At 37.7% G+C, this 27,887-nt stretch overlaps 2 protein-coding genes across 3 annotated transcripts in view; one reads left to right on the forward strand and one right to left on the reverse strand.

Moving 5' to 3' along the window:
- Positions 1–25,888, forward strand: part of tbck (TBC1 domain containing kinase) — a 66,572-nt gene extending 40,684 nt beyond the window's left edge. For both annotated transcript variants that reach the window (XM_052126634.1, XM_052126633.1), the window contains exons 23-26: positions 5,507–5,682; positions 20,956–21,131; positions 24,696–24,855; positions 25,140–25,888. In XM_052126634.1, the coding sequence (XP_051982594.1) occupies positions 5,507–5,682; positions 20,956–21,131; positions 24,696–24,855; positions 25,140–25,250 (623 nt within the window). In that variant the 3' untranslated portion in view covers positions 25,251–25,888. The remainder of the gene's footprint in view (positions 1–5,506; positions 5,683–20,955; positions 21,132–24,695; positions 24,856–25,139) is intronic.
- An 835-nt stretch (positions 25,889–26,723) lies between these two features.
- Positions 26,724–27,887, reverse strand: part of npnta (nephronectin a) — a 69,982-nt gene continuing 68,818 nt past the window's right edge. Inside the window, 1 exon segment of the mRNA XM_052127008.1 lies at positions 26,724–27,736. Within this exon segment, the coding sequence (XP_051982968.1) occupies positions 27,626–27,736 (111 nt within the window). The 3' untranslated portion in view covers positions 26,724–27,625.

Below are 27,887 nucleotides of genomic sequence, written 5' to 3' on the forward strand. Positions count from 1 at the left end.
ATGCTAAAAACAGCTCAGAACACCCTAGCAACTGCATAGCATCATGCTAAAAACAGCTCGGAACACCCTAGCACCTGCATAGCATCATGCTAAAAACAACTCAGAACACCCTAGCAGCTGCATAGCATCATGCTAAAATCCACCCAGAAAACCCTAGCAACTGCATTGGTGAGTTTTCCTAAACGAGCAACACCAGAAAATGTAAAAATCACGTCCGTGCGTCTTACGTTTGCATAATATGTAATAAGACGTTTTTCTTTTGAGATTGTAAGCATTGTCATCACATTCCTCTGTACCAATGCTTTGTTTGACCCACTTGTTGCGTACATGCTGTTAGCTCTAAATATAGAGTAGGTGGAACAGTGCCTTGTAAATCTTGCCTCCTGTGCGCAAATTTACATTTACATTTATGCATTTGGCAGACGCTTTTATCCAAAGCGACTTACAGTACAATTATTACAGGGACAATCCCCCCGGAACAACCTGGAGTTAAGTGTCTTGCTCAAGGACACAATGGTGGTGGCCATGGGGTTAGAACCTGTGACCTTCTGATTAACAGCCCTGTGCTTTAGCCACTACGCCACCACCAAATGCCATATCTTGTCAATAACCCATTAGTAAGCTTTTTATTTTCTCACAAATAAAATCCTCATAGGTTGGGTTTTAATTCATGATAACATATTTGGTCGCAAAATGCACAGAAGCAAGCTATGTTATTTTTTAGTTTGAGAAAATCCTTGTTGCTGAATTTGCTCAAACCTCAGGCGGTTTTATTCTCCTCATAAAGAGGTGTTAGCTAAAAGCCATCACCTGTATCAAGGCCAACTTTTCTTTGCCTTTTCGTGCACTTTTTGTGTGGAAAATGATGACATTGATGAAATGTAGTCACAAGCCAGTGGCTTTTAAATGGCCCATGCTCACTCTTTTCACTTTGTTATTATTTTGTGGACTCTGAATGGACACACTAACATTAATCCCTACTGCCAAGAGAAGTACTGCCCTGACTACTGTTCAGTAATGGGTAATGCTCGACAGATATTATAATGGTCTATGGTCTGCACATATATAGCACCTTAGTAAGTTACTTTTGGTAACTTAGAGGTTACTAAAGCTCACACTCATACACCAATGGTGGCAGAGCTGCCATGCAAGGTGCTAGCCTGCCATTGGGAGTAACTTGGGGTTCATGGTCTTACCCAAGGACACTTTGGCATGTGGAGTCGTGTGGGCCAGGAATCGAACCGCTAACCCTGCGATTAGCGGCCGACCCGCTCTACCACCTGAGACAGACACACACACACACACACACACACACACACACACACACACACACACACACACACACACACACACACACACACACACACACACACACACACACACACACACACACACACACACACACACACACACACACACACACACACACACACACACACACACACGCGCGCATGTTGTGTTTCCATGTTTTATGGGGACTTTCCATAGACATAATGGTTTTTATACTGTACAAACTTTATATTCTATCCCCTAAACCTAACCCTACCCCTAAACCTAACCCTCACAGAAAACTTTCTGCATTTTTACCTTTTCAAAAAACATAATTTAGTATGATTTATAAGCTGTTTTCCTCATGGGGACCGACAAAATGTCCCCACAAGGTCAAAAATTTAGAGTTTTACTATCCTTATGGGGACATTTGGTCCCCACAAAGTGATAAATACACGCTCACACACACACACACACACACACACACACACACACACACACACACACACACACACACACACACACACACACACACACACACACAGATCAGCCACAACATTAAAACCACCTGCCTAATACTGTGAAGGTCCCCCTCGTGCTGCCAAAACAGCGCCAGTATAGCATTCTGAGATGATATTCTTCTCACTTCAATTGTACAGAGTGGTTATCTGAGCTACCGTAGACTTTGTCAGTTCAAACCAGTCTGGTCATTCTCTGTGGAACTCTCTCATCAACAAGGCATTTCCATCCACAGAACTGCTGCTCACTGTTTTTTGCTTATTTTTGGCACCATTCTGAATAAATTCAAAATACTGTTGAGCATGAAAATCCCATGAGATCAGCTGTTACAGAAATACTCAAACCAGCCCATCTGCCACCGATATATCGTCAAATAAAATGCTGCACAACAGAGCATCACAGATATGACATTTTGCTTTAATATAATACAATTATAATACAACTATATTATAAATGTATTATTAGTATGAATATGACAGTGAATGTTACCTAAATATACAGTAGTGATATATTTCTGTAAATGTATTCCCATTTAAATGGAGCTTTTATTTTGCTGGAAAACTGAGTGAAGCCCTTTTAAGTTTGCATGTTTTCAATAACTGCATCACACCTCCGGAATAGCAGGTCACTACATAACCTAGTGTGATTATTAAACCGCAAAAGGCTGCGATTTTCTATATATTCTATATTAAATATGTAGTCTGTATGTGCTGTACGCTACAAAGTTAATGAGTGCTCAGCTCTCTTTCATCTACTACACAAGAGTGTGCGTGATGCTCACGATGAGGTGTTTCGGTGTATGAGCACACATTCACCTTGAAGCACACAGCACATGCAGACGATGTATTTATTTTATTAAATCACAGCCTTCTGGTTTAATAATCACACTAGGACATATCGTAATTTTCATTCATGCACTGAATATTTACGCAATGACATTCGTACGTCAGACGGTATTGGTTTTTGGTATTAGAACATTTTTACAAGTACTAGGAGGAGTCTCGGACTCTATTCTTAAATGTATCTTTAATGTTTATCTATGTTAAAATGGCTCTAATCCTTGACTAAAGACATAGGCTAATGTTACATTTAGGTTGCGTTATCTGTCCAGTCATTCTATTCCACATGCTTTAGAGGGCTGTTTTCGTAAGCTCTTGCCGTGGCTGATGGCTTTGAGAGAATTGAGTAGTCCGTCACTCAGTTCTTATCCCGCTTAACCACTAAATCCAGATGGTTCCTTTATGCCTGTTTCCTTGCGGCCCCATGGATGTTATTGTGGATATCAATATCCGAAAAACATCTGCAGCTAATTCTGTGACAAAAGCTATGTTTTTAGTTGAATGCATAGCCAGATTCGTCTTTTGATTGGATGGTATTTGTCTCGACCACATTGGGAATGGCGAGCTGATGGAAGGTGTTGTTTCATGCAACATTCATGCCTTTTGTGAATTGATTGTTGTCTTCACTCTTCTCACCTCCATGTCCCTTGGTGTCTCTGTGACGTGGAGTGAAAACAGACAAAGTATTGGCACATTGAAGAGGCATATAAATAAGAATGCAAATAAAGAAGGGAATAAGTGTCCTTGGGGAAATCTGTATTGTAGAACTGTGTATGTGGTGTCTTTGTGATGCTGGGAGTAGTGAAGGATGTACAAGGGCACCTGGTGCATGCACCAGGGAAGACCATTCTCATTGAAGGAGAGGCATTATGCTAGAATAATTACAGTGGTGATGGGGCACCATTATTATGATCCACACACTGCAGGCAAGACTACCTTGAAGGTTGCGCCTCACTTCTGCCCTGGATTTAGGCTGGCAGTAGAAGGGATCAGGGGGTGTTGGTTTGTAAAAAAAAACGTACGTCAAAAAATACGCCAGCTGTGCTTCCCAGAAATTAACCATAAAAATACAGTGACCATTCTTCAGGCATTGTGGGATGTCATTTTGGTGCCATTTTACAGTTCACTATTGTATATTAATATACAGTACCAACCTACTGGAAATATAACATCTACTTTGCACTTTTAAATGTACTGTACCACAATAAACATTACCTTAATAACATACAATGTAGCATAAAACACCCTAATGTACATTACTGGTATGATATAAAAATAATAAGAAACATATTTAATATTCATATTTAAATATTTAAATAAACTGTAATCAAATGTGATAGGTCACGCAGAGACTTATGGGAATGCCCAGTTAAGGTTTGTCATTGAGAGTATTAAGATGTGCATTTAGAGGCATCATCACCATTAACACCTGCAATGTGCGTCTCTTTTGACCAACTGTGTTCGGATTTCGAGAACAGCGACTCTGAATTAATTCTGACTGCATGCATCAATCATTATGTTAGTGTGTTACTGCATGATTAGTGTTTTATTTTATTTTAATAAAGACCAAAGTATGATATTAAAATGAAAGCGTAACACAAACCTCTACTTTTTCATTCCTGTAATCTGTTTTGTCTGAAGTCTCAAGAATCAGCGCTATCACATTCTGTCTCACACACTGTCTCTCACCTTCATTCTTTTCGAGGACTGTAATCACAGACCTTCAGTGTAAGTCCAGTGTGTTTAATCCAGTATTCAGATCATTTCCTCTTAAATAAAATGAGACTGTCATACTTGGCTTGATTTGAATAGTAGGCCAGGGATGCTAAAGTACTTCATTAGGTATGTGTTTTTTCACTAACAGGATAGACGGATAAATAGAAGACAAATCTGAGTGGAAGAGGATTCCCATGTTGTTTATAACCGTGTGAATCCCTTTCGGTTTAATCTCTGGTTTAAGACGCACGGCTCAAGAGAGTTTGCTTTGCATTTGAAGCGAGCAGCTGAATTTCCCATCTTTTCTTCGTCTTTTACTGTGAGAGAGTGAATAAAGTGTTGATGTTTGTGACTGAATGAGACATTGGCAGGGAGTCGGAGTCTTTGGTGCGGTTGGAGCGAAACTCTCAGGGGAGGGTTTCCAAGGTCATCCGAGGTTAATTAAGGACGTTAGACAGTGACTTTGGGAAACGGACATAAAGCTGCTGTTCTTAATGCTTTTAAGTGTCTGAATTTCAGTTCAGTAGCTACCTAAGCAAATGCGATTTGGTTCGATACACTGTGCTGAATTCACAATTCGATACTCTCACGATGAACTAAAAAAGAAAAATAACTCTTTGGGTGAGCTTGATTCAATCGTGGACAGTGGTTCGACATGTTTAAAATGAGTTTTCTTTACTTAAAATTGCTATGTAATCTCAACTCAAACTATTTGTGTAGAATGGATCTTGTTGAATTGAGTAAACCCAACAAAATTAGACGTGTCAATGTAACTCAAATAAATCTCTTATTTCTTTATGTACTAACTAGGGAAAGTGAATGTAAGCATGCTAAATACATGCTGGTTGGAAGCACTACAGAGTGTAGTTTAGTAACTATGCTATGATTAGCACAGCAATTGATCAACTATGCGAGCTCTATATGCGAGTACACCCTTAGACATGCTTCTTATGCCAACTTGGTTTGCACTGTTTTTAGTTGTCACCGCCTAGACAGGATTGTGACACCAACTGAAGGAAAAACCAAGTGTAATCCCTTTTTAAAATATATTATAATGTTAATTGAATATTTTTATTTTGGTTTTTATTCTTCAAACTTTTGCCCAACAAAATTCAGCCAGGTTTGAACATTTTCTCTCTTTCTCGTTCTTCTTTTGCATTTAGAGATTGACATTGAACGCTGTGTCCGCGAATCCATCAACCTTTTCTGCTGGACTCCGAAAAGTGCCACTTACCGGCAGCATGCACAGCCAAACAAACCTGCCAATGACAGTAACAGCTTTGGGAAAACACCCTCGTACTACTCTTCAGAATATCAGGAGCTGCCCAAAACGGACCTGGTAAGTGTCTCGAATGGACCTCAAAACGCAAGAGCATTGCGGATATCTCTTATATTGCAAGAACAGAGAGATGCTTTCTTTATAAATGAAAGAAATCAATTAACTCAATTAAAGCGCTTCGAAATTAAAACGCCTGTTAGCTATGAGGTCATCTATAGGCTAGTTAAGCAGATATACACATGTAAAATATACAGTCTTTCTCTTCTTGGTAAAATGGAATAAAATGGAACAAAAATATCTGACATCTTGCACTCATGGGCGTATCCCAATTTTTGTTCTAAAAAATACTATTGCCCATTTTTAAGAGGGATGAGCCGGTCGATATGTTCCTACCCAATTTCCTGTTTCATTTGGAAACATGTCAGCACATGAAAGAAAACTGTTCATCAAACAGTTCATGTGGTCTTAGAATGAATTTCACAGCGTTGTTTAATGTAGCCAACCTATTTTTATATTTTCAAGATTTATATTGGTGAACGGCCACTGAATAATTTGTAATAGCATGTAGAAGTACCAATTTATTTTCGCTATAATTTTACTTTCATGAGAGCATTTGATATTGAAGTTAGAACATAAAAAAACCACATTGACCTTTATAAAAAGCAATTGCCTTCGACATCTTGCCGAGTTCTTTTTGCCCTTTTTGGATTGAACTTTTAAACATTGTCTTGCGCTGAAAGGTAAAGTCAAAGAGTATGAAGTTCAGACAATTACCCACTGCTAGTCAAATGGTTCATGAAGGTTTGCATTCAGAAGAGTGGTGAATTTGCCAGCAGCCATATCACCCTGCAGCTCTTGACTGGTTGCCCACTAAAGCTAAGCAGGGTTGAGCCTGGCCAGTACCTGGATGGGAGGCCTCCTGGGGAAAACCAAGGTTGCTGCTGGAAGTGGTATTAGGGAGGCCAGCAGGGGGTGTAAAAAGGCACTGTCCTTCGGATGAGATGTTAAACCGAGGTCCTGACTCTCTGTGGTCATTAAAAATCCCAGGACACTTCTCGTAAAGAGTAGGGGTGTTACCCCGGTGTCCTGGCCAAATTCCCCCCATTGGCCCCTATTTATCATCCCTGAATTGGCTGCATCACTCTACTCTCCCCTATAGCAGCCCACCACACACCACCAATAGCTGGTGTGTGGTGGGCGTTCTGGCGCACTATGGCTGCTGTCGCATCATCTATGCTATGTAAAGCGCTTTGAGTGCCTAGAAAAGCGCTATATAAATGTAAGGAATTATTATTATTAGCCACTGAGGATCTCAAACGGCCACAATTTACTTGTTAATGAGATGCTTTTAACTCGCTAATAAACACTCCAATTCCTACAGCCAAACTTATATACACCTTAAATGTTGGAAATGGGTTATTCTCAAAAAATGTTGCCTTTATTATAAAGAAATTATAATAATAAAATAAAAAATGAAATGTTTTGTTCACTTCAATTATTCCTCATAAAAGCTGAGGGTAAAATTGTGTTATTATCTTGACATTTTTAAACATAAAGGACAACTTGACTGCAGATCTTTCATTTGTTTCATGAATGAAGCGAGGGTTTTTACGCCAGTGACAAATTCTTAAATTCTTAAAAGTATACATTTTCAAAGATGGTGTCAATAGCGTCACAAAATCAATAAATCATACCATTAAATGTATATATATTTTTTTGTCAATAAAAATATTTCACATGAACATTAAACAATATAACATATTTAAATTAACATTCATTTTAAAATATTAAACATCACTTTTTAAAAACTTCTGAAAAAACATGTTTTTAATATCGATAACACCAATGACATGAAATCAAGAGACAGACATTCTTTTTAACTTATTTATATGATTAATTACTTATTTTATGTTTTGCTTTCTTACACACTTGTAGGCCTTGCACTAATGCTTGACCTTACGAGTAACAAAACGAGTAAAAACGAAACGCGTTAATTAATGTAAATGTCACAGTCGTGGTGTATCAGATGAAAGGGACGAGGCTTTTTCAAGAAAGTGACAAATTCAGATATATTTTCAAAAAATGTGTTAAACAATATAGATTCAAACCATTTAATTTTATTTAATAAAAAGGTTTGATGTTTTCACATTGATCCAACAGTTAGGTTGTATTTCTATTTTGTTAATGGTGGATATGGTGGAGTGGAACAGGAACACTACTACTTTTTACATTACTTATAAAAAAATACCAGCTAGTGTGCAATAAACGTGAAGAGTTGAACATAAAAATATTTACAGCCATTGTATGATCAAACATTAATTAAAATCTGTACCCTAATCAGGTGAACACGAGTTTGAATGTGTTTTTGAACGAATTTGATATTTTTAAAAAATCACTTCACTATCAAAAAATTATTAAAAATCACATTGTGTTTGGGCTATAATTTCACAGATTTTTTCTTCTATAAAACAGCCCTAAAATAATAATCTGGCCACAAACAAGATCTATCTACTTGAGAGCTTTTTTGTCATGTATCTCATTTATGCGATGTCTAGCACAGCCCTCTTTGCTTTGCCATCCATTTACTAATGTAAACAGCTTTGCTCGTGCTCATGATTTTGGCAGAGATTTCATTTCATAGAACAGATGTGACTGGCAGAAATATTTTGAGTCACTTTTGAGAGCCACTATCTGATGTACTCAAGATAGAAACCTTTTACCTCTTTGAGGATGGCTCTCTGTTTGCGTTTCATCAACGATTGCCCTGAGGCAGAGCTGAGCTTCACAAACACTCATCTATTGACCTGTTCTTTCCCTATTCTCTCACTGAACACAGCCTTATGTCTGCAAATCCACTGCTTCAGTATTCTCTAGCTAGCAACATTCATATCTGATAAAGCTTAGAAATGTTAATTCTACTCATGATCTCGCAAGCCACAAATGCCTTCACACCCACACATACATTTGCATCTATTTTCTTCGCAAAGCAATCAATGAGAAAGTGCACAAGGCACGTAAGTGGCGTTTCACAGCAGAGTACATGCGAGAAGTGATACGAGATACGAAAACAAATGCATGATCATATGTTATGTATTATAGAATATGATGTGTATGTTTTTAATCATATATTTTATTGGTTGCAATATGAAAAAGTATCTCCTACTGAAAAATCTCCCTATTTGCTAACCTGACTGTCCAAGAGAATTGGCAATTTCTCTCCAACTCTTCTCTTTCTCCATCCGGTTGTGGGACAGTTCAGATGAAACATCAAATATATACTGGTGCTCCTGCCAATGTTCCACTTATTTTTCCACCATTTCTTCGGTCCAATGAGACTTTCTTGATACCGCAGCCATGCTAGTTGATGTTCTATTGCAGGTACATCAGGACTCCTCCCACTGAAACTTCCCATGCCCCGTTTCTTGCTCTCTCATTGGCTGTAGGTTAACACTGTGGTTGTATTCAGTCAAAACACATTTCACATTGCGCAATTTGGAGTCGCAAACAGGTCCAGATATTTAACATGCTAGATATCTCACTGACATCGGCGACGTGTCGGCGCTTCTCTCAAATCGTGTCTTTGATAGTTCATATAGTGCGATCATCGCTCATGGGAGCAAGCTCCGATTTGCCTAAGATTTCAGGCTTTTGTCGCCGATCTCCACAAAACTGTCGCGAGTAAAAATCGGGTTTAAAACTCAGCATAAGCGAAATTTCAGGCTGCCAAAGCTAATTTAATGACATCAATCTCGCATTTGACACTTCTTAAACGGCAAATATGCTGTTCATCTGAAACATGCGTCTGCAATTCACGTGAACGACGCGCGCGCTAGGCTTTCCGATATTTGTGCTCCAAATAGTGGAGAGCGCAGAGCGGGATCACTCGTGCTACTCAATCCAGCTTCTTTCGTTATCGCTGCACAGACCACAAAACTTAAGTGATCCATTTAAATTCTACTGAGAAGCTGTTGTTTTTTTACTTTAAAGTGCTGTGGATGAAGTGAAACCTCTCAAACTGCTAGACAGAGCAACGTTCTAACCACAGTTGATGAGGAAAACAGCTACATGCGCCAAAATAAAGGGTGTCATGCGCCAAATAAAGGGTTTGGTGTCATGCGCCAAAATAAAGGGTTTTTAATAAGGTTTTTTAAATGAGGTAAACACTTACTGTAATTTATCATAGTAAACTGTAATAGTAATTTCATATCAAATGAACAGGGTGAATATATCTATATGTAAGGGGGGTTAACATGGGCAAGGAGGAGGTGAGAAACGGCTTGTCAATATAAATGATATTTAATTAAACTCAAAAACCAAAACACACAAACATAAACACACACATGACGGACATGCCCGTAATTCTCTCTCTCTCGAACCATCGTCACCGGCCGCCTTTATCCCTCTCGCGACTCATCAGGCTGATTGGGGACTGGGCGCGCTATATTCCGACCCGGCCTCGCCCCCCTCTGCTCTACAATATATTTTAATTGTATTATGTATATTTTTTACACTCATTATCACAGTAATGATGAGTTGTGCTGTATTCATGTACAGTCAGAATGTAACTTGCCCTATAGAAATAAGGAGTTAACTAAATCAAGTTAGTTTACTGTAGCTTGGTTAAACAAAATACTTGACCGAGGAGAAACCCTGCACAAAATATTGTTGTAAAAATGGTATTATGATGCATCTCGGGTGATCTGATCACATGTAGTCAGATGAGTCACATTGGTGTTTACACCTTAAATGCGTCTCCTGTGACCACTTGTGTTCGGATTTGGAGGGGAGGGTCACTTGTTTCGTGACTACATACATCAATCACTCATCCAGTGTGTTACTGCGTGATATTACAGCGCAACAAAGTCAGAAAAGACAAAGAAAGCGTGAAAAAAACTGTGCGGTTTCTCCCAGAAGTGGTTGAAATTGAATCTAAACTCAAATGCAACATGTATGTCGTAACCGGCAAAGTTTAAACTCTTGTTTTAGTGCAGCAGTAGATTGTAAGTGTTGGTGCTTCACTGCTGCTGTGACGCATACAGGGCGGATTAGCTTTTACACCTCAAATGTGATGTGGTATGTGGTTCAAAACATTTTAGATGTATTTAGGGCTGACCACATGTGATCAAATTACCCGAAACACATCTTAAAACCGTGGAAACGGGGTCTTATTGATTCTGTCAGGGCATCTGAATGTTAAAATGTGTTATTGTGAAGACAACTTTTCACTTTATCGATGTCAAAACGAATATTATACTCATCTGCTAAAATGTTTATAGAAACAATACCACAAAATATATTTTAAATATATTCATTTGAGTTAATAGTGATGGGTATCAGCTATATTTTGATAAAAGATTTATAAGCCTGTGATAAGCTATGTTAGTTGGCTAACATGAGTAAGGTTGGTTGGCACATTGGTTTTTGGATGGGTTATCACACACTGGGTATAGAAAAAGAATAGATAATAATTCATAACCATAACCTTCATACACAGTATTTCTTATTTACACACGTAATACCTCTAAATACACACATATATAACATATATACATATAACATAATTCATACTTATTATTATTATTATTATGCCTATTAAACATACACTGATTCAAGCCTTGATGATTAAAAAGATTAAAAAGACTTTATACCAGTTTATAAAGTAAAAATTGTTAATTTTAATTCCAAACTGTACATTTGTATATCTTAGTTATATCATATTAATTATATAATCATTACTCATATTAATGATAGAAGACAGACATGTGTTGCTCCATGTCCAGGTTTAAAATTTGTGCTGCTTCTCTCTTAAAAATATAGTGTTGTAACACTGTGCCAACCAAGCACACAACCTGTGCCAGCCAACCCCATATTGGGCTTGACTGGCACAAATGCACAACATAAGTTTGACCATTTAATTAAAACAAAAGTCAATAAGTATCTGGTTACATTGAATGTGTTTGTTTTTTACCAAAAAGAGATATTCAACAAAGAATAAAAAGTGTGCCAACCAACTGCGGTCTTGCCTAATTACTTCAGATCTACTGTCTCTGGCTCAGTAAGACCATCTGAGTTCCAAACCCTTCCTTTTGTTAAAGAAATTCGGATTTATTTTCTTCTAAATGTATTATTTATTCATTCTCTGTCATACTAGCACTTCTCTCAGAGTGAAAAACTGGCATTCTTTATCTGGTTGTGCTCTGGGTGGTAAATGGTGCAGTTAGAGCTGCTGTTGATTGTCATCTCCTGGTCATTAGAGCATGATTTGTCTGCTGAACAAGCTTTCTGCTTCTCTTTCTCGGCCATCTGACAGGCGCCGTCTCCTGACTCCAACAAGTCGGAACTCATAGCCAAACCTGCTGTCAGCGACAGGGTTTGTGTGTGTGTGTATGTGCGTGCACCTGTACCTCTGTGTGTGTGTGTGTGTGTGTGTTTGACAGAGAGACGATAGCAGTAACTTTAGCTGATTCTGAGAAACATCATGTGGGCACGGCTGAATAAGTTTTTGAGAAACACTAAGTAGTTGTAGATGGTATAGCTCTGAAAGTTACTGTCAAGGTGTGCGGTAATAACCATTATGTTTTTATTGTGACAGTTGTTGTAGGGTTGTCATGATAACAACATTTTTGTAGTTGGTATACCAATACAAGTGAAATGTCATGATTCTCAAATACCAATTTCAACATCACTGCAAAACTAAAACTAATTTGTTGATTAAATAAACATTGTTTCAAGTTCTGAAAGTGTCATGAAACCCCCCTACTTGAGCACCAGTCATTCACACCTCAGACTTAAAGAAAAAAAGTGTCATGAAAGGGTGTGAAAATATGTAAAAAGGTGAGCAGGAGTGGGTGGGATGGGAGGGGGTCAAGTAAAAATTGGACTCATGGCTGAACATCAAAATGTGAGAGGAGCTCAGCAAATAAAGACGCTGACTACCACCCCTCGAGTCGCAAGTTCGAATCAAGGGCGTGCTGAGTGACTTCAGCCAGGTCTCCTAAGCAACCAAATTGGCTCGGATGCTAGGGAGGGTAGAGTCACATGGCGTAACATCCTCATGGTTGCTAGAATGTCTTTCGCTCTTGGTGGGGTGCGTGGTGAGTTGTGCTTGGATGCCGCAGAGACAGCGTGAAGCCTCCACATACGCTACGTCTCCGCGGTAACATGCTCAACAAGCCACGTGATAAGATGCATGGATTGATGGTCTTAGACGTGGAGGCAACTGAGATTCGTCCTCCGCCACCTGGATTGAGGCAAGTCACTATGCCACCACAAGGACTTAGAGCGCTTTGGGAATTGGGTATTCCAAATTGAGGAGGGAAAAAAATGAGAGGAAACGCTTAGAATCAAATGGCCAGTGTTGTATTTGGGGCCATACACACGCATGATACGCATATGCTTACTTTTTTCCCAGGGCTGTTTGTGTATAACGACTTCTAACGATCAATATTTGGGTATACCCTTGGGATACCCACTTGTTTTTCTGCTTCATTAGTCCATAGTCTACTGTCGTTAGTTTCCCTTTAACTGTATTGGATGCTGTTTTGTGAAACTGGAGATTCTTTGTTGTAATTGGTGCATTATCACTTGAATTCTTCCATTCTCCGCCCTTGACAACCGTTGTCATCGCCATCATTGACTGAGGGAATTTATGACAGTGAGTGGAGAGTCACCCTCACAGCAGTACCAGGTAAATTGAATTAACAAAATATGTCAAACATCCTGTAAAACAAGGAATCATCCCATAATTACGGAAAAAAATTGCGTTCCATATGAAATCCATATGCGATGCCGTTTGTCCCGTATTTTAGCGTCACACACCCAAACTGCTGAGAATGTTTCACAAATTGAGAGAAATTGACCTGAAACACACACACACACACCTTTCACGTGATATATCGGCTGTTGCTGTACATGGATGATCAGTGACAATCAGTGTGTGTTTTCTGTCAGAAGCAAGATCATTTTGTCAAAATCATATAGCATTTGAGTGCATTATTTTAAAACACCAGTAAACGAACCTATACATGGCATGCCATTACATTTTATTGCATATGTCAGAGCTCGTTCGGTAAACAGAGAGAGGGAGAGAGAGGTTAGAAAATCTGCATTACTGCATTCATTCAAAATAAAAGTACAGGTTTAGTTAAATCATTAATGTGATTTTCTTTCATTTCCCTTATGATAAAAACTATTTACTGCCAGTAATCCGAGGAGAAATACACTATTTTCATGTTAAGCCTTTTCTCTCCCTTTCTCTCTTCTTCCTGGTCATTGTATTAAAGCATTTTTCATTCTAAGTTTAGTAGGCGACGTTCGCACTGAATGTGTTTTTGCGTCCGTCTGTGCTGTTTTTTAATGTAAAGCAGCGTCTCGCACAGGAGCGCCTGTAATTATGGGTCATTCCTACAATTCTGTGTGATTTAAGTCCCCATTACAAGTGTAATATAACAAATCGATGTGATGCTGCCCATTTAACTGGATGGACATCTGAATTTTATAGTAATTTTGCTTGACCAGTATGACTAATTCAGTCTTTAATATGTTCCTGTAATGATGAAACTAAGAAACTTGTAAAAGTATTAAAAGTTGTATTTTTCAAACGTTTTAAAGTCGGAATGTCACAGAACAGTTCCACAGTTCTCTATACGCAGATTATGCAGTCTAAAGTAACAGTACAATATATAGTTAGACGAACAGGGACTGGGCAATAGTAAACCACCTTTTTCTGGTAGGACTACACCACTGCAAATGGCTTATTAGCGTACTCTAAAAACAAGCATAACTCAGAGTTTATGCTTGTACCTCATATTTTACAACGTTGCTACAAGTTTAGTTTTTAAACCGGAATAACGGAATGTAAAAAAAATAATAATTTATATATATATATCAATTATGTGATAATATCTCAAAATATGTGTCTCAGGGTTTCAGGACCCTTTAAGTAATGATTCAAGATGAATCAAACCATCAGTAAAAATGTTATAACAGAGAAAAGATAGCAACAATAGAACAAGATATAAGCAATAGTAATAAATAAAAAAGAAATTGAATAAGTAATACAAAAAAATAAACAGAACCAGATAGAAGCAATAGAAAAATAGAAAAAACAATTTAACAAGATAGAAGTGATAAAAAAGATAAAACAATAGGATAATATGGAAGCAATAGCAAATAATAAAGCAACAATAGAACAAGATAGAAGCAATAAAAACAAATAAATCAGCAATAGAACAAGAATGCAATTACATTTTGTAAAGAAAAACAACAGAACAAGACATAAACAATAAAAAGATAAAACAATAGAACAAGATAGAAGCAATAAAACATAGAAAAAACAATGTAACAAGACAGAAGCAATATAAAAAAAATAAAAAGCAATGGAACAATATAGAAGCAATAAAAAAGAAAATAAAGATAAGCCTTAGAAAAAGAGAGAAATAATATATATATATATATATATATATATATATATATATATATATATATATATATATATATATATATATAAACAAGATAGAAGCAATAAAGAAACAATAGAACAAGATTGAAGCAATAGAAAAAGCAGTAGAATAAGATACAAGCAGTAGTAAAAATAGACAAAAAAAAAAAACAATACAACAAGAACACAAAAGCAATAAAAAAAACAATATAATATTGAAGCAATAAAAAGCCATATAACAAGATTGAAGCAAGTGGGAAAAAAGCAGTAGAACAAAATATAAGCTATAGTAAATAAATATATAAATATATATATATATATATATATATATATATATATATATATATATATATATATATATATAACAAGAAGATAAAAGGAATAAAACAAGATAGAAGCAGTAGAACGAATAGAAAAAAACAATAGAGCAAAATAGAAGCAATGGGGAAAAAACAATGATACAAAGATACAAACAAAGATACAAATTTGGAAAAAAAAAATTTTTTATTAGGTAGGACAATCTAATAGTAACATAGACTGCAACAGTATGACTGTTGTTCATTTTCAAATGATACAATGTTCCAATGAAGCTTTTCACATGGTTTGCTTATCAAACATTCAGCAATATAATGCTTATTATTCACATTCTTGTTTACATGCTATAAAGCATAGCCTAATGAATAACTCAAGATGAGGAAGATAAAGCATGAATTATAAAGTTGTTTTTTTTGCCATATGAATTAAAAACTCCCAGAGAGGCTCATTGTCAAAATAAGGTGTATATAATTGAAATACGTCTTACTTTGATAATGATAATTGCAAAAAATGTCTCAAAGGCAGTCAGAAAATGCTGGCAATTTTTTTCTAGGTAATTTCTTTCTTTTTCTTTTTCTTTTTCAAAAAAATCTTATTCAGAGTGTTATCAAAAACATTAAACGTAGCTATTACATACATTTTGCGTCATGTCTCTGCCTCATATTCTGACACTGTTAAGGACCGTATTCACATATTATTCTGCAAATTAATTTCTGTACCGTTATCCTTCCACTTCAGCAGTTCTCTTCAAGCAGTTTTAACAGTTGTTCATTACCCTCAAGCTCTCAACCATTAAACACGTCGTAATGTCAGTGCATTTTGTGAAGAATTCCCCTCCATTAGTTCAACTTTACTGGCTGCTTTTAAAGGGTGTCTGTGGCTTGTTACATGTATAAGCTAGTTTACTCTATAACTCTATTACAAGGATTTCAATAACATGACACAAAGAACCAGACCTCCAAAGAACTATAGGTAATCCTATTAAAAACATTCCTTCATGGCTGTGTACATACTGGCCTTTGTGTTACCCTGATAATGATTGACTGACGGTATGACGAAGTGCCAATGACTTTTCCGTGAACTGAGGTTATTGTCACGGTGAGTTCTAATTGGCTAGAAGTGAGGAAGTGGGCAGGCCACTGTGTCATTCTTAACAGTGGCAGTCTATGCAAGAATTAGGCAATAGTTTTTATTATAATTTTTGCTGATTTGCTGTGCCCTTTGAGTCATCTTGGCTGGACGGCCACTTCTAGGGAGAGTAGCCACAGTACTAAATCATCTCCATTTATAGACATTTTGTCTAACTGTGGACTGGCTTTCCAGCTTTATGCAAAGCAACAATTCTTGATCAAAAGTGTTCCGAGATCTCTTTTCTTGTGAAAAGCAAACTCAAAATATTTGAGTGCTTTTTATAAGTCAAAGTAGCTCTAACTCACACTTCCAATCTCGCTTTATTAAATGGATGCCAGGTTTGCCAACTCCTGACTCTAATGAGCTTTTGTTGATGCCATTAGCCTAGGGGTTCACATACTTTTTCCAACCTACACTGTGAATGTTTGAATGATCTTTTCAGTATGTACACGAGCAATAATTAATGTCTTAATTAAAACAGATTGTGTTTGTTCATTATTGTATCTTAGAAGAAGAACAAAAACAGATTTGAAGACAAATTTATACGTAAATGAAGGTAATTCCAAAGGGTTCACATACTTTTCTTGCCACTTTATGTTAAATTAGATGCATTGTAATCTTTCCGACCACCAACTCAACACTCCAACTCACATCTCTTTCTTAATGTCTTGAATCTGCATTTTTATTTGGATTCTAGAACGTCTTTTCTTTAAGGCTCTTTAAAGTGTGGCAGCCTTGAAAAATGAGTCACCTGTTCCATTGCAAATGTATTCTTGTGTAGACAGATGTTGGATGGTCTGTCTCATTTTTAACAGCACAGGGCATTGTCACAAGATTGAATATATGGCAGACTTCCATCCCTCGTCAACACGCTTGTTTGCAGATTTCCAAACGTAATCGTGTTCAGAGAGGAAATCCTCATGGGCATGTATGCATGTATTTGATTATTTTCCCATTTTTGAAGCCAGCTCTTTTGTGTCCCGCTCTGTCCTTTCAGTCTTGAGTCTGAAATGTGAACATTTACCATTTTGACTTTGTGTCCAGACCATCTCTGTGGCCCCTCATTCCTTGGTTCTCTACAAAAGCTCGGAGCATTCAAGCAGGTTAGTTATGGTCTATCGAAATGCCACTGCTAATAATAAAAGGTCAAAACTCTTTCCTGCATTTAGACTGTCAGAAACCAGGGCATAAGGCCCACTTTTAGGCAATGATTAGAATGCCACAAGCCTAAAGGAACTAATGCACTTTAATACAGAATCCACTGGACATCAGCCTCAAACTTACCTCCATATCTAAGGTGACCTCGCAGGTAATTGGCTGCACTCTGTGGGAGGCTGGCACTCCGTCACTGATTGGAATGATTTCATGGGCTGCTGAACATTTTCATTTGCGAGACATGCCCACACCCATGCTGCCCTTTCCTCCTGCACTAAGAAGTGTGGAATTCAGCGATGGAATGGTTTGTAATTAGGGTTTGTTGGTATGATGAAATGTGCTAGAAATGCGCTAAAAGGATATTTTAATATTACTAATAGCAATCTGCAAACAAGTTTGTGTTTGAATGGATTAACATCTGCATGACAGGTGTTGTCGAAAGATGATATGTTGGTAAAAAAATTACGAGGAATGGAAATCGAATAAACTAAAAACTAAATGTACTAATAGTTTTGGCCAGTGTTGGGATGTCAAGACCTGTTTAGGGTAGCACCACCAGTTCTCAAAAGGAATATCCCATGTTTAATACAAGCTAAACTCAATCACGTTGATTATCATAAAAAAATATTTTGATTTCTTAAAAAAAAAAAAAAAAGGTTGTTTTAGAAACAACACTGCATAAGATATTTAGGTTTTTCAGAGAATGTATTTTTAACATGTGTATGTTGTCTTACTGGTCTGGCAGAGTTTATATAGTCAAAACAAGTGAAAAAATCTACCAGTGCTGAAGAAGTAATCCAAAGTATTTAGAGTACATTACTGACCTTAAGTAATCTAACGGAATACGTTACAAATGACATTTTACAGCATTTATTCTGTAATCTCTAGTGGAACACATTTCAAAAGTAACCCTCCCAACCCTGATTTACACTATAGCTAGTCTAAGATGTAACTTATGCTGGTGCAACTGACCCCAGAGCAACAACCCTGATTCTCATCCTTAACTATTGTGCCTTTTGAAATGGTCCTTTCCACCCTGATATAACATCTAATGATACTCCAGTACCTAAAGTGCCAGTTAGAACTATAACAGTCCTATTTAGTCGAGTGCACGAAATTTTGTTATCTGGGTGTGAGTCAGGGATGAGATCTATTATTGAGGGCAAGTGTTAATTTTGAAAACAGCAACTCGAAAGGGAGTGTCTCCTTTTAAGTGTAACTGCTCCATCTGCTACTCTACTAATGATCGCGACGTGACCAGGATGGAGAAATTTCCAGACAGGTGGGCTGCGTTTGGAGACTGGAAGAAGCTAATTGCGGCAGCCTGAATAGGATGCAAAGTTTACTAATGCAATATACAGTAGGTATCAGGGGCCCAAGGCATTGGATCTAATGGCAGTTCATAAAATTGTTTTGAATTTGATTCTGGCAAGTTTGGGCACCCCATGTAGAAGCTTGAGCAAAGATGTACAGTAACTTGTGAGGTTAACTGTGAATTAAGCAGCAGTGTTTTGGATACCTTTGCACATGGGAAGTCGGCATGCTGTTTCCGATACCCCAGGATTGGCCACATTATGCAGATACACTGACATCAGACACTGAGCATCGGCTCCAATGTGTTTACCTTACGACCAGAAGTGCATTGTTTCAACAGCATTGAATCCCACGTTTGGATTTTGGATCCTACGTTTAAACCAGGTAGTAATTGCTTTCACATAATCAGTGACGAGCCCGATTCGGAGGTTGCATTTTTCCTTATAGCATTTTTACTCCACTGATGGTTAGGTTTAGGTTTGGGGTTTGGTTCAGGGGGTACAGTTTAAAAAAATATGCATTACACCCTGGAAAATGGCTCACTCTTGCCCATTCACCCAACAGCACTTACAGCTTTGGCCACTAAGGGGCAGTGTTAAGAATTTCGGTAAGCACAGACCGATTTTAGCTCAAAAACAGTTAACCTACTGTTTCCAATTTAACTGAGTGATCAGTCTGACCCTTAAAGGGTTATGTGGCAGGTGCAAGTAAGCTGACGAGCTGTGAATTGTAGTCATAAAAACGCAGAGCCAGACTTTTGACTTGCGTGAGTGAAGTGTGGTCAGGATATACAATTGTGCTTGTGGATATCTAGTTTACTTGGTAATAAGTGCCTTAAACAAATCTCTGAGTATGTTAACACGATTTGATTCTACTTGCCTGGCAAACTTTGGCAAATATATTGAATAGTTCTTCCTCAGAAGTGCTCATAATATCAACCCTGTACCTTTTAAACACAGTTTTGTTTCATGGCATACTGTTAAAATGGTGGGTTGTTAGTGGGCGTCCTGTCTGAGGCGTTGACTATAAAGAAAGCTAGCGGTTGATCAAAAAGTTGGATAGAGTTGAGGTCAAGAAAGGCTTCACTTTTCTTGCATTGTGCTATGTAGTGCCGCAAGACAGGGCATTTGCTGTGATGTGTTCACTGAAGGTGAGCTGGTCATTTTGAACAAATTCAAGAGTTTTTATTTACCTCGAGGCAACAACTGCGTGATCTTCAACCACAATGAGAGAAACTGAGTGGGAAGTCTTCTCGAGAGTAGCTCAGGTCAGTCCCGGTTGAGCTTGAGATGATGATTATTCATTCAGGTCAAGATGTAAGAGAGATGTACTGAGATGCTCTCTGAGAGGCATGAAATGTTGTCCTGAGTTTTGTAGACATGGCAGTAAAAAGAGAAGATATGCTATTGAATGAGAGAACCAAGTCATCTGGTGTAAATGGAGAATTGTGTAGGACCGAATACAGAACCTTGTGGGATACCAGTGGTCAGGGTGTGGGATGCAGAGAGTGAATATTCCCAACTGATTTAGCTGAGAAGGGATGAGAAAGTGGAGAATAGCAACTACCTGGAACTGTCTGTTAAAGCATTTTTACATGCATATATTTATGTGTTTGTGTATGTATTATGTGATATGGATAATACAAGTACTTATTAATCAAGATCTCTTAGGCTTCTTTGATTTTTTTTTTTATTTCACAATGTGAAAAAGAAAACCAGTGCTGCAGTTTTGCTCTCTGGTCACCCAAGACAAACTAGACAAACACTTCATTTCCCCAATTCCTCACATAAGTCTCTCTCCCGACTTGTTCATACAATTCTGAAAATGACAAAAATCTTGCAGTTAATGCAACCTCTGGTATTAGCTCGAACATTTACTGTCTCTCTCAACCCACTTTCACACATAAAAGATAAATAACACTCACTGTTGCTTCAAACATGTTTATCTATCTTCTTCACGTTTTGCTTTTGAACTCTCAGAGCCGTGAGCCGCTGAAGCTGAGCGAGCTGAAAGCAGAATTCTCTCCGCGTATATCTGTCGAAGATCTCATTGACCTGTGTGAGCTGAGTGGACCGGCAAACTTTAAAACCCCCGTCAGGAGGGCCAGGACTGGGAAACCCAAGATCCTGGCAGTGGACATCCGGAGCCTTGAGGAGTATCCTTTTAGTCTTCATTTTAAAAACACAACTTACTTTAAGGTTCTCAGGCCACGTCAACACTAATCTGTTTTCGTTTCACATTTCTAACATCATCGATTTCTTTTCCCACTGAAGTTTGTGGGTAATGGAGTTTTTGGTTTTTGGTGGATTAAAATGCTGTATTATGGTAAAAGTTTATACGCCAATTCAATATCACTGTTTACCCAATTACATTTTTTCCCATAGCTTGTGGCCCAGTACTGTGCTCTAATCAGGTGCTAGCGTGTGACTTGTGTTCAGAGTTTTAGCCAGTCATTAATTTGTCCTTAGTTTTTGTTAACTTGATTGCAGCAAATCAAGCTTTGATTAGTGGCCCATAATGTGTAAACACCACTACACCTTTAATCCCATCACAAGACTTGGCCATAGAGAAGCCACCAACATGGCCAGCTGAACATCCATTTATTTAGTAAATGTCCTCAACCAGATGCTTTTCTTGAGACTTTGTTGAGGTCCAATCAAGACCTGTCATTCATTCACATAAATCTACTTGGAGAGTTACAATAGTAGTTAGTGTTTTGTCGTTTAAAGGTACGTATTGTTGCACTGTCACTATCATTAACAGATTTCCAGTTAGCTAACTAGGTTCCAGTTATTTTCAGATTTCCTCTTTTATGAGAATTGGCTGGCAGGTATACATTATGAAAAAGTCAGACTGTTTAACAATTAAGCCTTAAGTAATGTTTCTGTCTGTTGCTATTAGTGACACCATAGTGGAATGTGTGGGAGAGGCATGATTGGGATGTGGTTCATCTGTTATATGAGGTTTGTTAGTGTTTGCATAGTGCAGCTCTAAGTAGATTTATTACAGCACCCAAGTGGGGTTACATAATTGGGGAATTCATAATAAATGTACAGTATAAAATGCTTTGAGGAAAAAAAATGAGCAGCCACATTGTAACAATAGGATGCAAGCAAAACAAACATTGAGATCTTGCAAGTGCAAAAAACTATGGAGTTACATAAATGTCAGAATTCTAATTCACATTCAAATAAAAAATTTTTGAGTGCAAAAGCGTTCAAAATGAAGTCATCTTTGCATGAATATACATTGCGTTCCCAACTGAGTTCACAAATATGCAAAATAATGTTTTTGTGTGTTAAAAATACTGAACATTTTTGTGCACTGAAAATATAATCTTACATAACCAAAATTGTGGCACCAATGTAACTCCATAGTTCTCTCATTTTGTGTTTTACAGAAACTAGATCAATATTTTGAACCTTTTTTAAATGCCTTTTAAATCTGCATGAACTAATGATTTAGTGGACCATTTCACCGTCCTCTTGAGGAATAGAGAAAGGTTATTAGATGTTTCTAAGAAGTAGCACGCACAGTCATCTTTGTTAAAATAAGTATCACAAAATATCAATGATTGTAACTGAAGGTAGTTAATAAGATTTATTATTCAATTAGTTATGCACTCTTTTTTTTTATCTCTCTCTCTTCTTATCTTTCCATCCCAAAGTGATTTTATTCAGCGCTTGTCTTGGAGATGTGACTCTTACCTGTACTTGTCTTGGTCATATTCGATGAATGTCCCAAGGCACTGACTTCTATTTTTCACTCATTTTTTTCATCTTGTCCTGCACTCATTGTTCTCTCTCTCTCTCTCTCTCTCTCTCTCTCTCTCTCTCCCCTCCCTCCCTCCCTCCCTCTATCTTTTCATAGCTTTTTAGTGATTTTTGGATAAAGTTGGAAAGTTTCCACAAAGCCTATGGTCTGTCTATAGTTTGTTCTGTAAATCCTGTGAACTTTACCTGACACAATTACAAACGCACAGCTCTAGAGCTTCCAAGAGATTGCATGCTGCTTACTTGTCTTATCACAACACCGAAATACCCCTGGATTTTCACTGCTGGATGGTCCGGGTTTAATATAAGTTTAGCTCAATCTACAGCATTTGTTAGATAAAGCTGATTACAACAAAAATGACTTTTGACTCGGCAGGGTTAGATTAAGGCACTTGCTCTAATTATACATTAAAAAACATGCATTTTTCAACCTGTAAAGTTGTCTAAATTGTAATTTTGCAGTGAGACCTCTGTTCTAAATGGATGAAATTGTTATGCATCACCAACGCTATTCCTGTGTGTGGTGCCAGGGCAGGCCATTTATACTCTTCTTGATATCCTTGTGCAGAGAGCCAATTTCCAAAATGTTGGATGGCAGGGGAAGAATCAGTCATGAAGAAAGCCATACCTTATTGGACGAATCGGTAATATTCATCAGGAACGCGCTTCTTGACTTGGTTGGACAAACTACCCCTATGCTTTACTAATAAATATGAATGAACCTTCCCCTGCCATCTGCAGTCTGTGCACGGGATTACAGTGTATTTTGACAATGAAGTTGAAATATTGAATATACATTTACACGGAAAAGTTTAAGGGCGAAAGGAGTCAGTTGAGGTGTTTGGGCATCTGGTAAGGATGCCCCCTGGCCGCCTCCCTAGGGAGGTGTTTCAGGCACGTCCAGCTGGGAGGAGGCCTCTGGGAAGACCCAGGATTAGGTGGAGAGATTACATCTCCACTCTGGCCTGGGAACACCTCTGGGTCCCCCAGTCAGAGCTGGTTAATGTGGCTTGGGATAGGGAAGTTTGGGGTCCCCTGCTGGAGCAGCTGCCCCCGCGACCCGACTTCGGATAAGCGGTTGAAGATGGATGGATGGATGGAGGTTAAGGCATGGTCACATTCCACGGGCAAAACAGGTGTGGGTGGAAAACGTGCAGCCTCTTTTTAATGTCGCAATGTGTAGTCTGGGAGAGTTACGTTTGGATCGAGTTACGAGAGAAACTCGCTGCTAAAATGATATCCGCCGGCCACACTGAGGCCACTGCCAAACCATGCAACTTCCGGCGAATTTGCCTGTCAAAGTTCACCAAACTTGAACTCAACGCAAAATCGGCAAAGGGAAATTCTTTGCCAGTGGGGGTCTATCGCGTGAAATTCACAAACGCGCAGATTCCCATTGAGATGACTGTATTTAGCCTGTGGAATTTCACCATATGAAGGCAAATGTGACCGCCCCATTTATTTCCTTTGTAAGTTCCTTTTTTTATTTTTATTAAATGAGTTATTTTTGGGGGCTAATCAACATTGTGCCACAAATGCTGTCGATTGAGCTTAACTTGTATCGAACAGGGAAAATTCCTAAAATACTCCATAACACAATAAAGGTAAACTTGGTAAGAGTATCACAATCTTTATTCTTGCACTGTGAAAACCACTGATTGTTAACCAATCACAGCGATTTATGGAAGCACACTTGACTGATGTTGGTTAGAATGTGCTGCTCTGTAAATCAAACCCTCTGCCAGTTGTAGGCGGAAATCTCCTATGACATTCAGTGTCTGTAACCATGCTCGAGTTTCAGGATTTAACCCTGTGAATACGTCACACATTCTTATTTTGTTGTTGAAGCAAGAAGATTAGTCTAATGACTATTACAGCTCAAAGTAATGTCAAAATTGGTCTTGTAATACAAAACAAGGAAATGGCCCTTAACCGTACCTGTGTAGCTTCAGTCGTGGTCACATCCCAGGCAGCATTAATATTCCATACACCTCTACGTTTGGTCCAGAGGGAGAACTGCTCCAATGCCCCACCGCCAGTACCCTTGCTGGGTATAGATTCCGTGTCATCGTGATCCTCAGCAACATCATGAAGAATGCCACAACGGTAATTTAGTTTACCGTCCTACTCATATTTATTCATAGTTCCGTTTTGTCGTTTCTGTAGCCAAATTGGTTGAGCATGGCACTAGCAATGCAAAGGTCATGATTTTGATTAGCAGGGAACACACATATTGATTTAAAAAAATGTCTTGATAAAAATGTCCTCCAAATGCATTTTTGCCTTTGTTGGATTGAGTTTTTCCTCTTAAGAACTCTGATCATTGTTAGTGTTTTGTTTAGTCAGAGATTTAGAGCATGATTATGATCACTACCTTTTCCCTCCCTTAGTTTGCAGCTCATCTAGTGAAGGTGAATTTCCCTCGTGTTTGTGTCTTGGATGGTGGAATGAACAAAATGAAGTCTACTGGCCTGCTTACCGTACCATCACCACAGATATAACACAATGTTTTGTTTGGGTTTAATTGAAATTGTCTCGTAAAGGACATTCATATAGTGACACCAGGCTTATAGATTTTTTCTCTGAATCATGTCAAAGAGTTTAACTTAAAAAGTGAATGACAAAACTGCATTCAGTAGTGATTTGTTCCTGCTGCAGGAAATGTACTCCTGGGACCAAATAAGTGAATAAAACCAAGTTTGTTTGTTTTTTTCTTCTGTGGAACACAAAAGGTGAATTTTAAAGACTAGCCATTTTTTTCTCTTCATATAATGACTCATTTAGAAATTAGTCTAAAGAAATCACCAAGAAGTTCACCTTTTGCATTGCACAGAAGAGAGTTTGGAATAACACAAGGGTAAATGATGAACTATACCTTTAAAGTGTTTCATTTATAAAAAATAAAATATAAAGTTTCTAAATGGAAAATTATTGCTTAATTTTTATTGTTATTTTTAGTTTCATTGTTTTGATCGTTTTTAAAAACCAATGTAGAGAATCTTAAAAAAAAATGTCTTTCTCTTTCCGTACTGAGACGGGCACAGAAATGAATAAAATCCCAGGTGCTGTTTATTGTGAAACCAAAAATAAATGGTGCACCATAATGCGGGACTTTTAACCACGAATAAATGTACTTATTTCCGAACTCTTTTTATTTTTTTTTAAAGAATGAAGACTTGGCTCTGTTGCAATGCTCTATATATAAGCATTTACCAAATGAAGCTTGTTATGGCCTATATATTCACCAGATGAAGATCAATGCACTACAGTTTCTAAAAAGACCAGAGAATTTTGTTGCAAGCAGTATTCTGTGGGTGAGAATGCCTAATTAATGGCCAGGCCCATCCAAACTGACAGAAAGGTCAAGAAAATTCTAATAGCAATTTCTCCAACATTAGTGTGTGGAGGGTTATCTGTGAATGCAAAGTGTGTTGAATATTGAAGTGAAAGTGCTTAAAGCATCGTAAAAGTGCTCTGTGGGTTCCATTCCTGTCAGCTAAGAGCATAAAAATGAACTATAGTGAATACTTGTTCACAAAAATTGTAGAAGTAAAGACAGTGGCGGGACATGCTCCTCTATGTAGATGACAGGTTTGTAATTTGGGACATATTATACATTCCTTGATGCCACAGACCCCTCCTGCCTTGGTTCAATGGTATAGCTTGTGGCTGCAGGAGTTAGTAAACTAGGTCGATGCACCTAATAAAGTTGTCACCAAAAGTATAAACTTAAATGTCATAGAACGTAAGTAAACTCATGCCTCTAGAGGTGACTGCTGCCATTTTTAGTGCTGAGCAAAATGGGCAATTTTCAATTTCACCCTGGGGATCAATAAAATTGATATCATTTTAGATAACGGCTGGATCTTGAACCACTGCTCTGCCAGCCACCTAAAAGTGGATGCACAATTCAGTCTTACTGGCCATAATGTTGTGCCTTCAAAGCAAAACAAGTCCAGATTTTATGACGGGTGACATATAGTTTATTATATTTGGTGTGATAAGTACTCCTCTGACTCTGATTGCCTCCTCAATGGATACCCAATATGGTTAATTAAAAATAATTATTATATACTGTGTACACACAGTAAACATGGAATTTTATGTTCACATCTTTTAATATCTTTGAGTCTTTGCATCATCATATTAAACCAAGATCTTTCATATTCAACATACATTATTAAATGGTAATCATGGTTGCGATGATAATACAGAATGACTGATACAGCCATTAAGAAATTAAATTCAAAACAGTTTACTGGTTTTTACTTAACAATATACGTCCATAAAACACTCAAAATCAGGTTGTGTATGTAAACATTGTCCTGCAGCACTTTAACGATGAAGAATTCACACATTTATGCACCTACACAAAGCATATTTGAAATATATTTATATATACACATGTATGAATACATTTACTATAATACACCAAAAATATTTCGTCACTCAGATAGCTGCTAGGAAAGCAAATGGACCAAATGGTGCGGTTGAGGGCACTAAAAAAAAGGATTGTAATAGGGCATCATTCGTAATTATTTAACTGAGCATACACTAACAATGGTATGACACCGTTGGTTTGACATTTTGAAAAATATTTAAAACAGGAGACAAATCTGACATTTACAAAAATTTGAATTTACAAAAGTAAATAGAAACCCATATATCCTATTTACCCTAGACATTAGGAATAATTTTGATAGGCTGTTTTGGACATGCACTTGTAGCATTTGACAGAGGCCAGTGGAAGTGCACCCAAAACCGTACTGGGACTCTTAGAAAGCCCAAATCCTTTTTTTGGGGTGTCCCTCCTCCTGGAGTCTGTGAATAAAAGTAAAACTTGAATTAAAAGTCTCTGTCCATGAAGTGGTTGGTGTTAAAGTCTCCTCAGTTTGTGCTCTTCCTGACAAGAACCTTTCCTGAGACTTATGTCATCTAGAGTTATTTCACCCTTACGACCTCTCCGCCGTTCGCCCTTCACAATAATCTGTGGAGAAATCAATGACAAAACAACATGAATTAAATAAATGTATAATTTATTATCATAAAGCCTTGTGTAAAAACAGTCCTTCCCCCAAATAACAAGGTTAATTCCAGGGGCTTTCAAACTAGTGGTTTTGGTGCACTACCAAATCCAT

The sequence above is a fragment of the Xyrauchen texanus genome, chromosome 5 (genome assembly GCF_025860055.1).
Source record: "Xyrauchen texanus isolate HMW12.3.18 chromosome 5, RBS_HiC_50CHRs, whole genome shotgun sequence".
Classification (NCBI taxonomy): Eukaryota; Metazoa; Chordata; class Actinopteri; order Cypriniformes; family Catostomidae; genus Xyrauchen; species Xyrauchen texanus.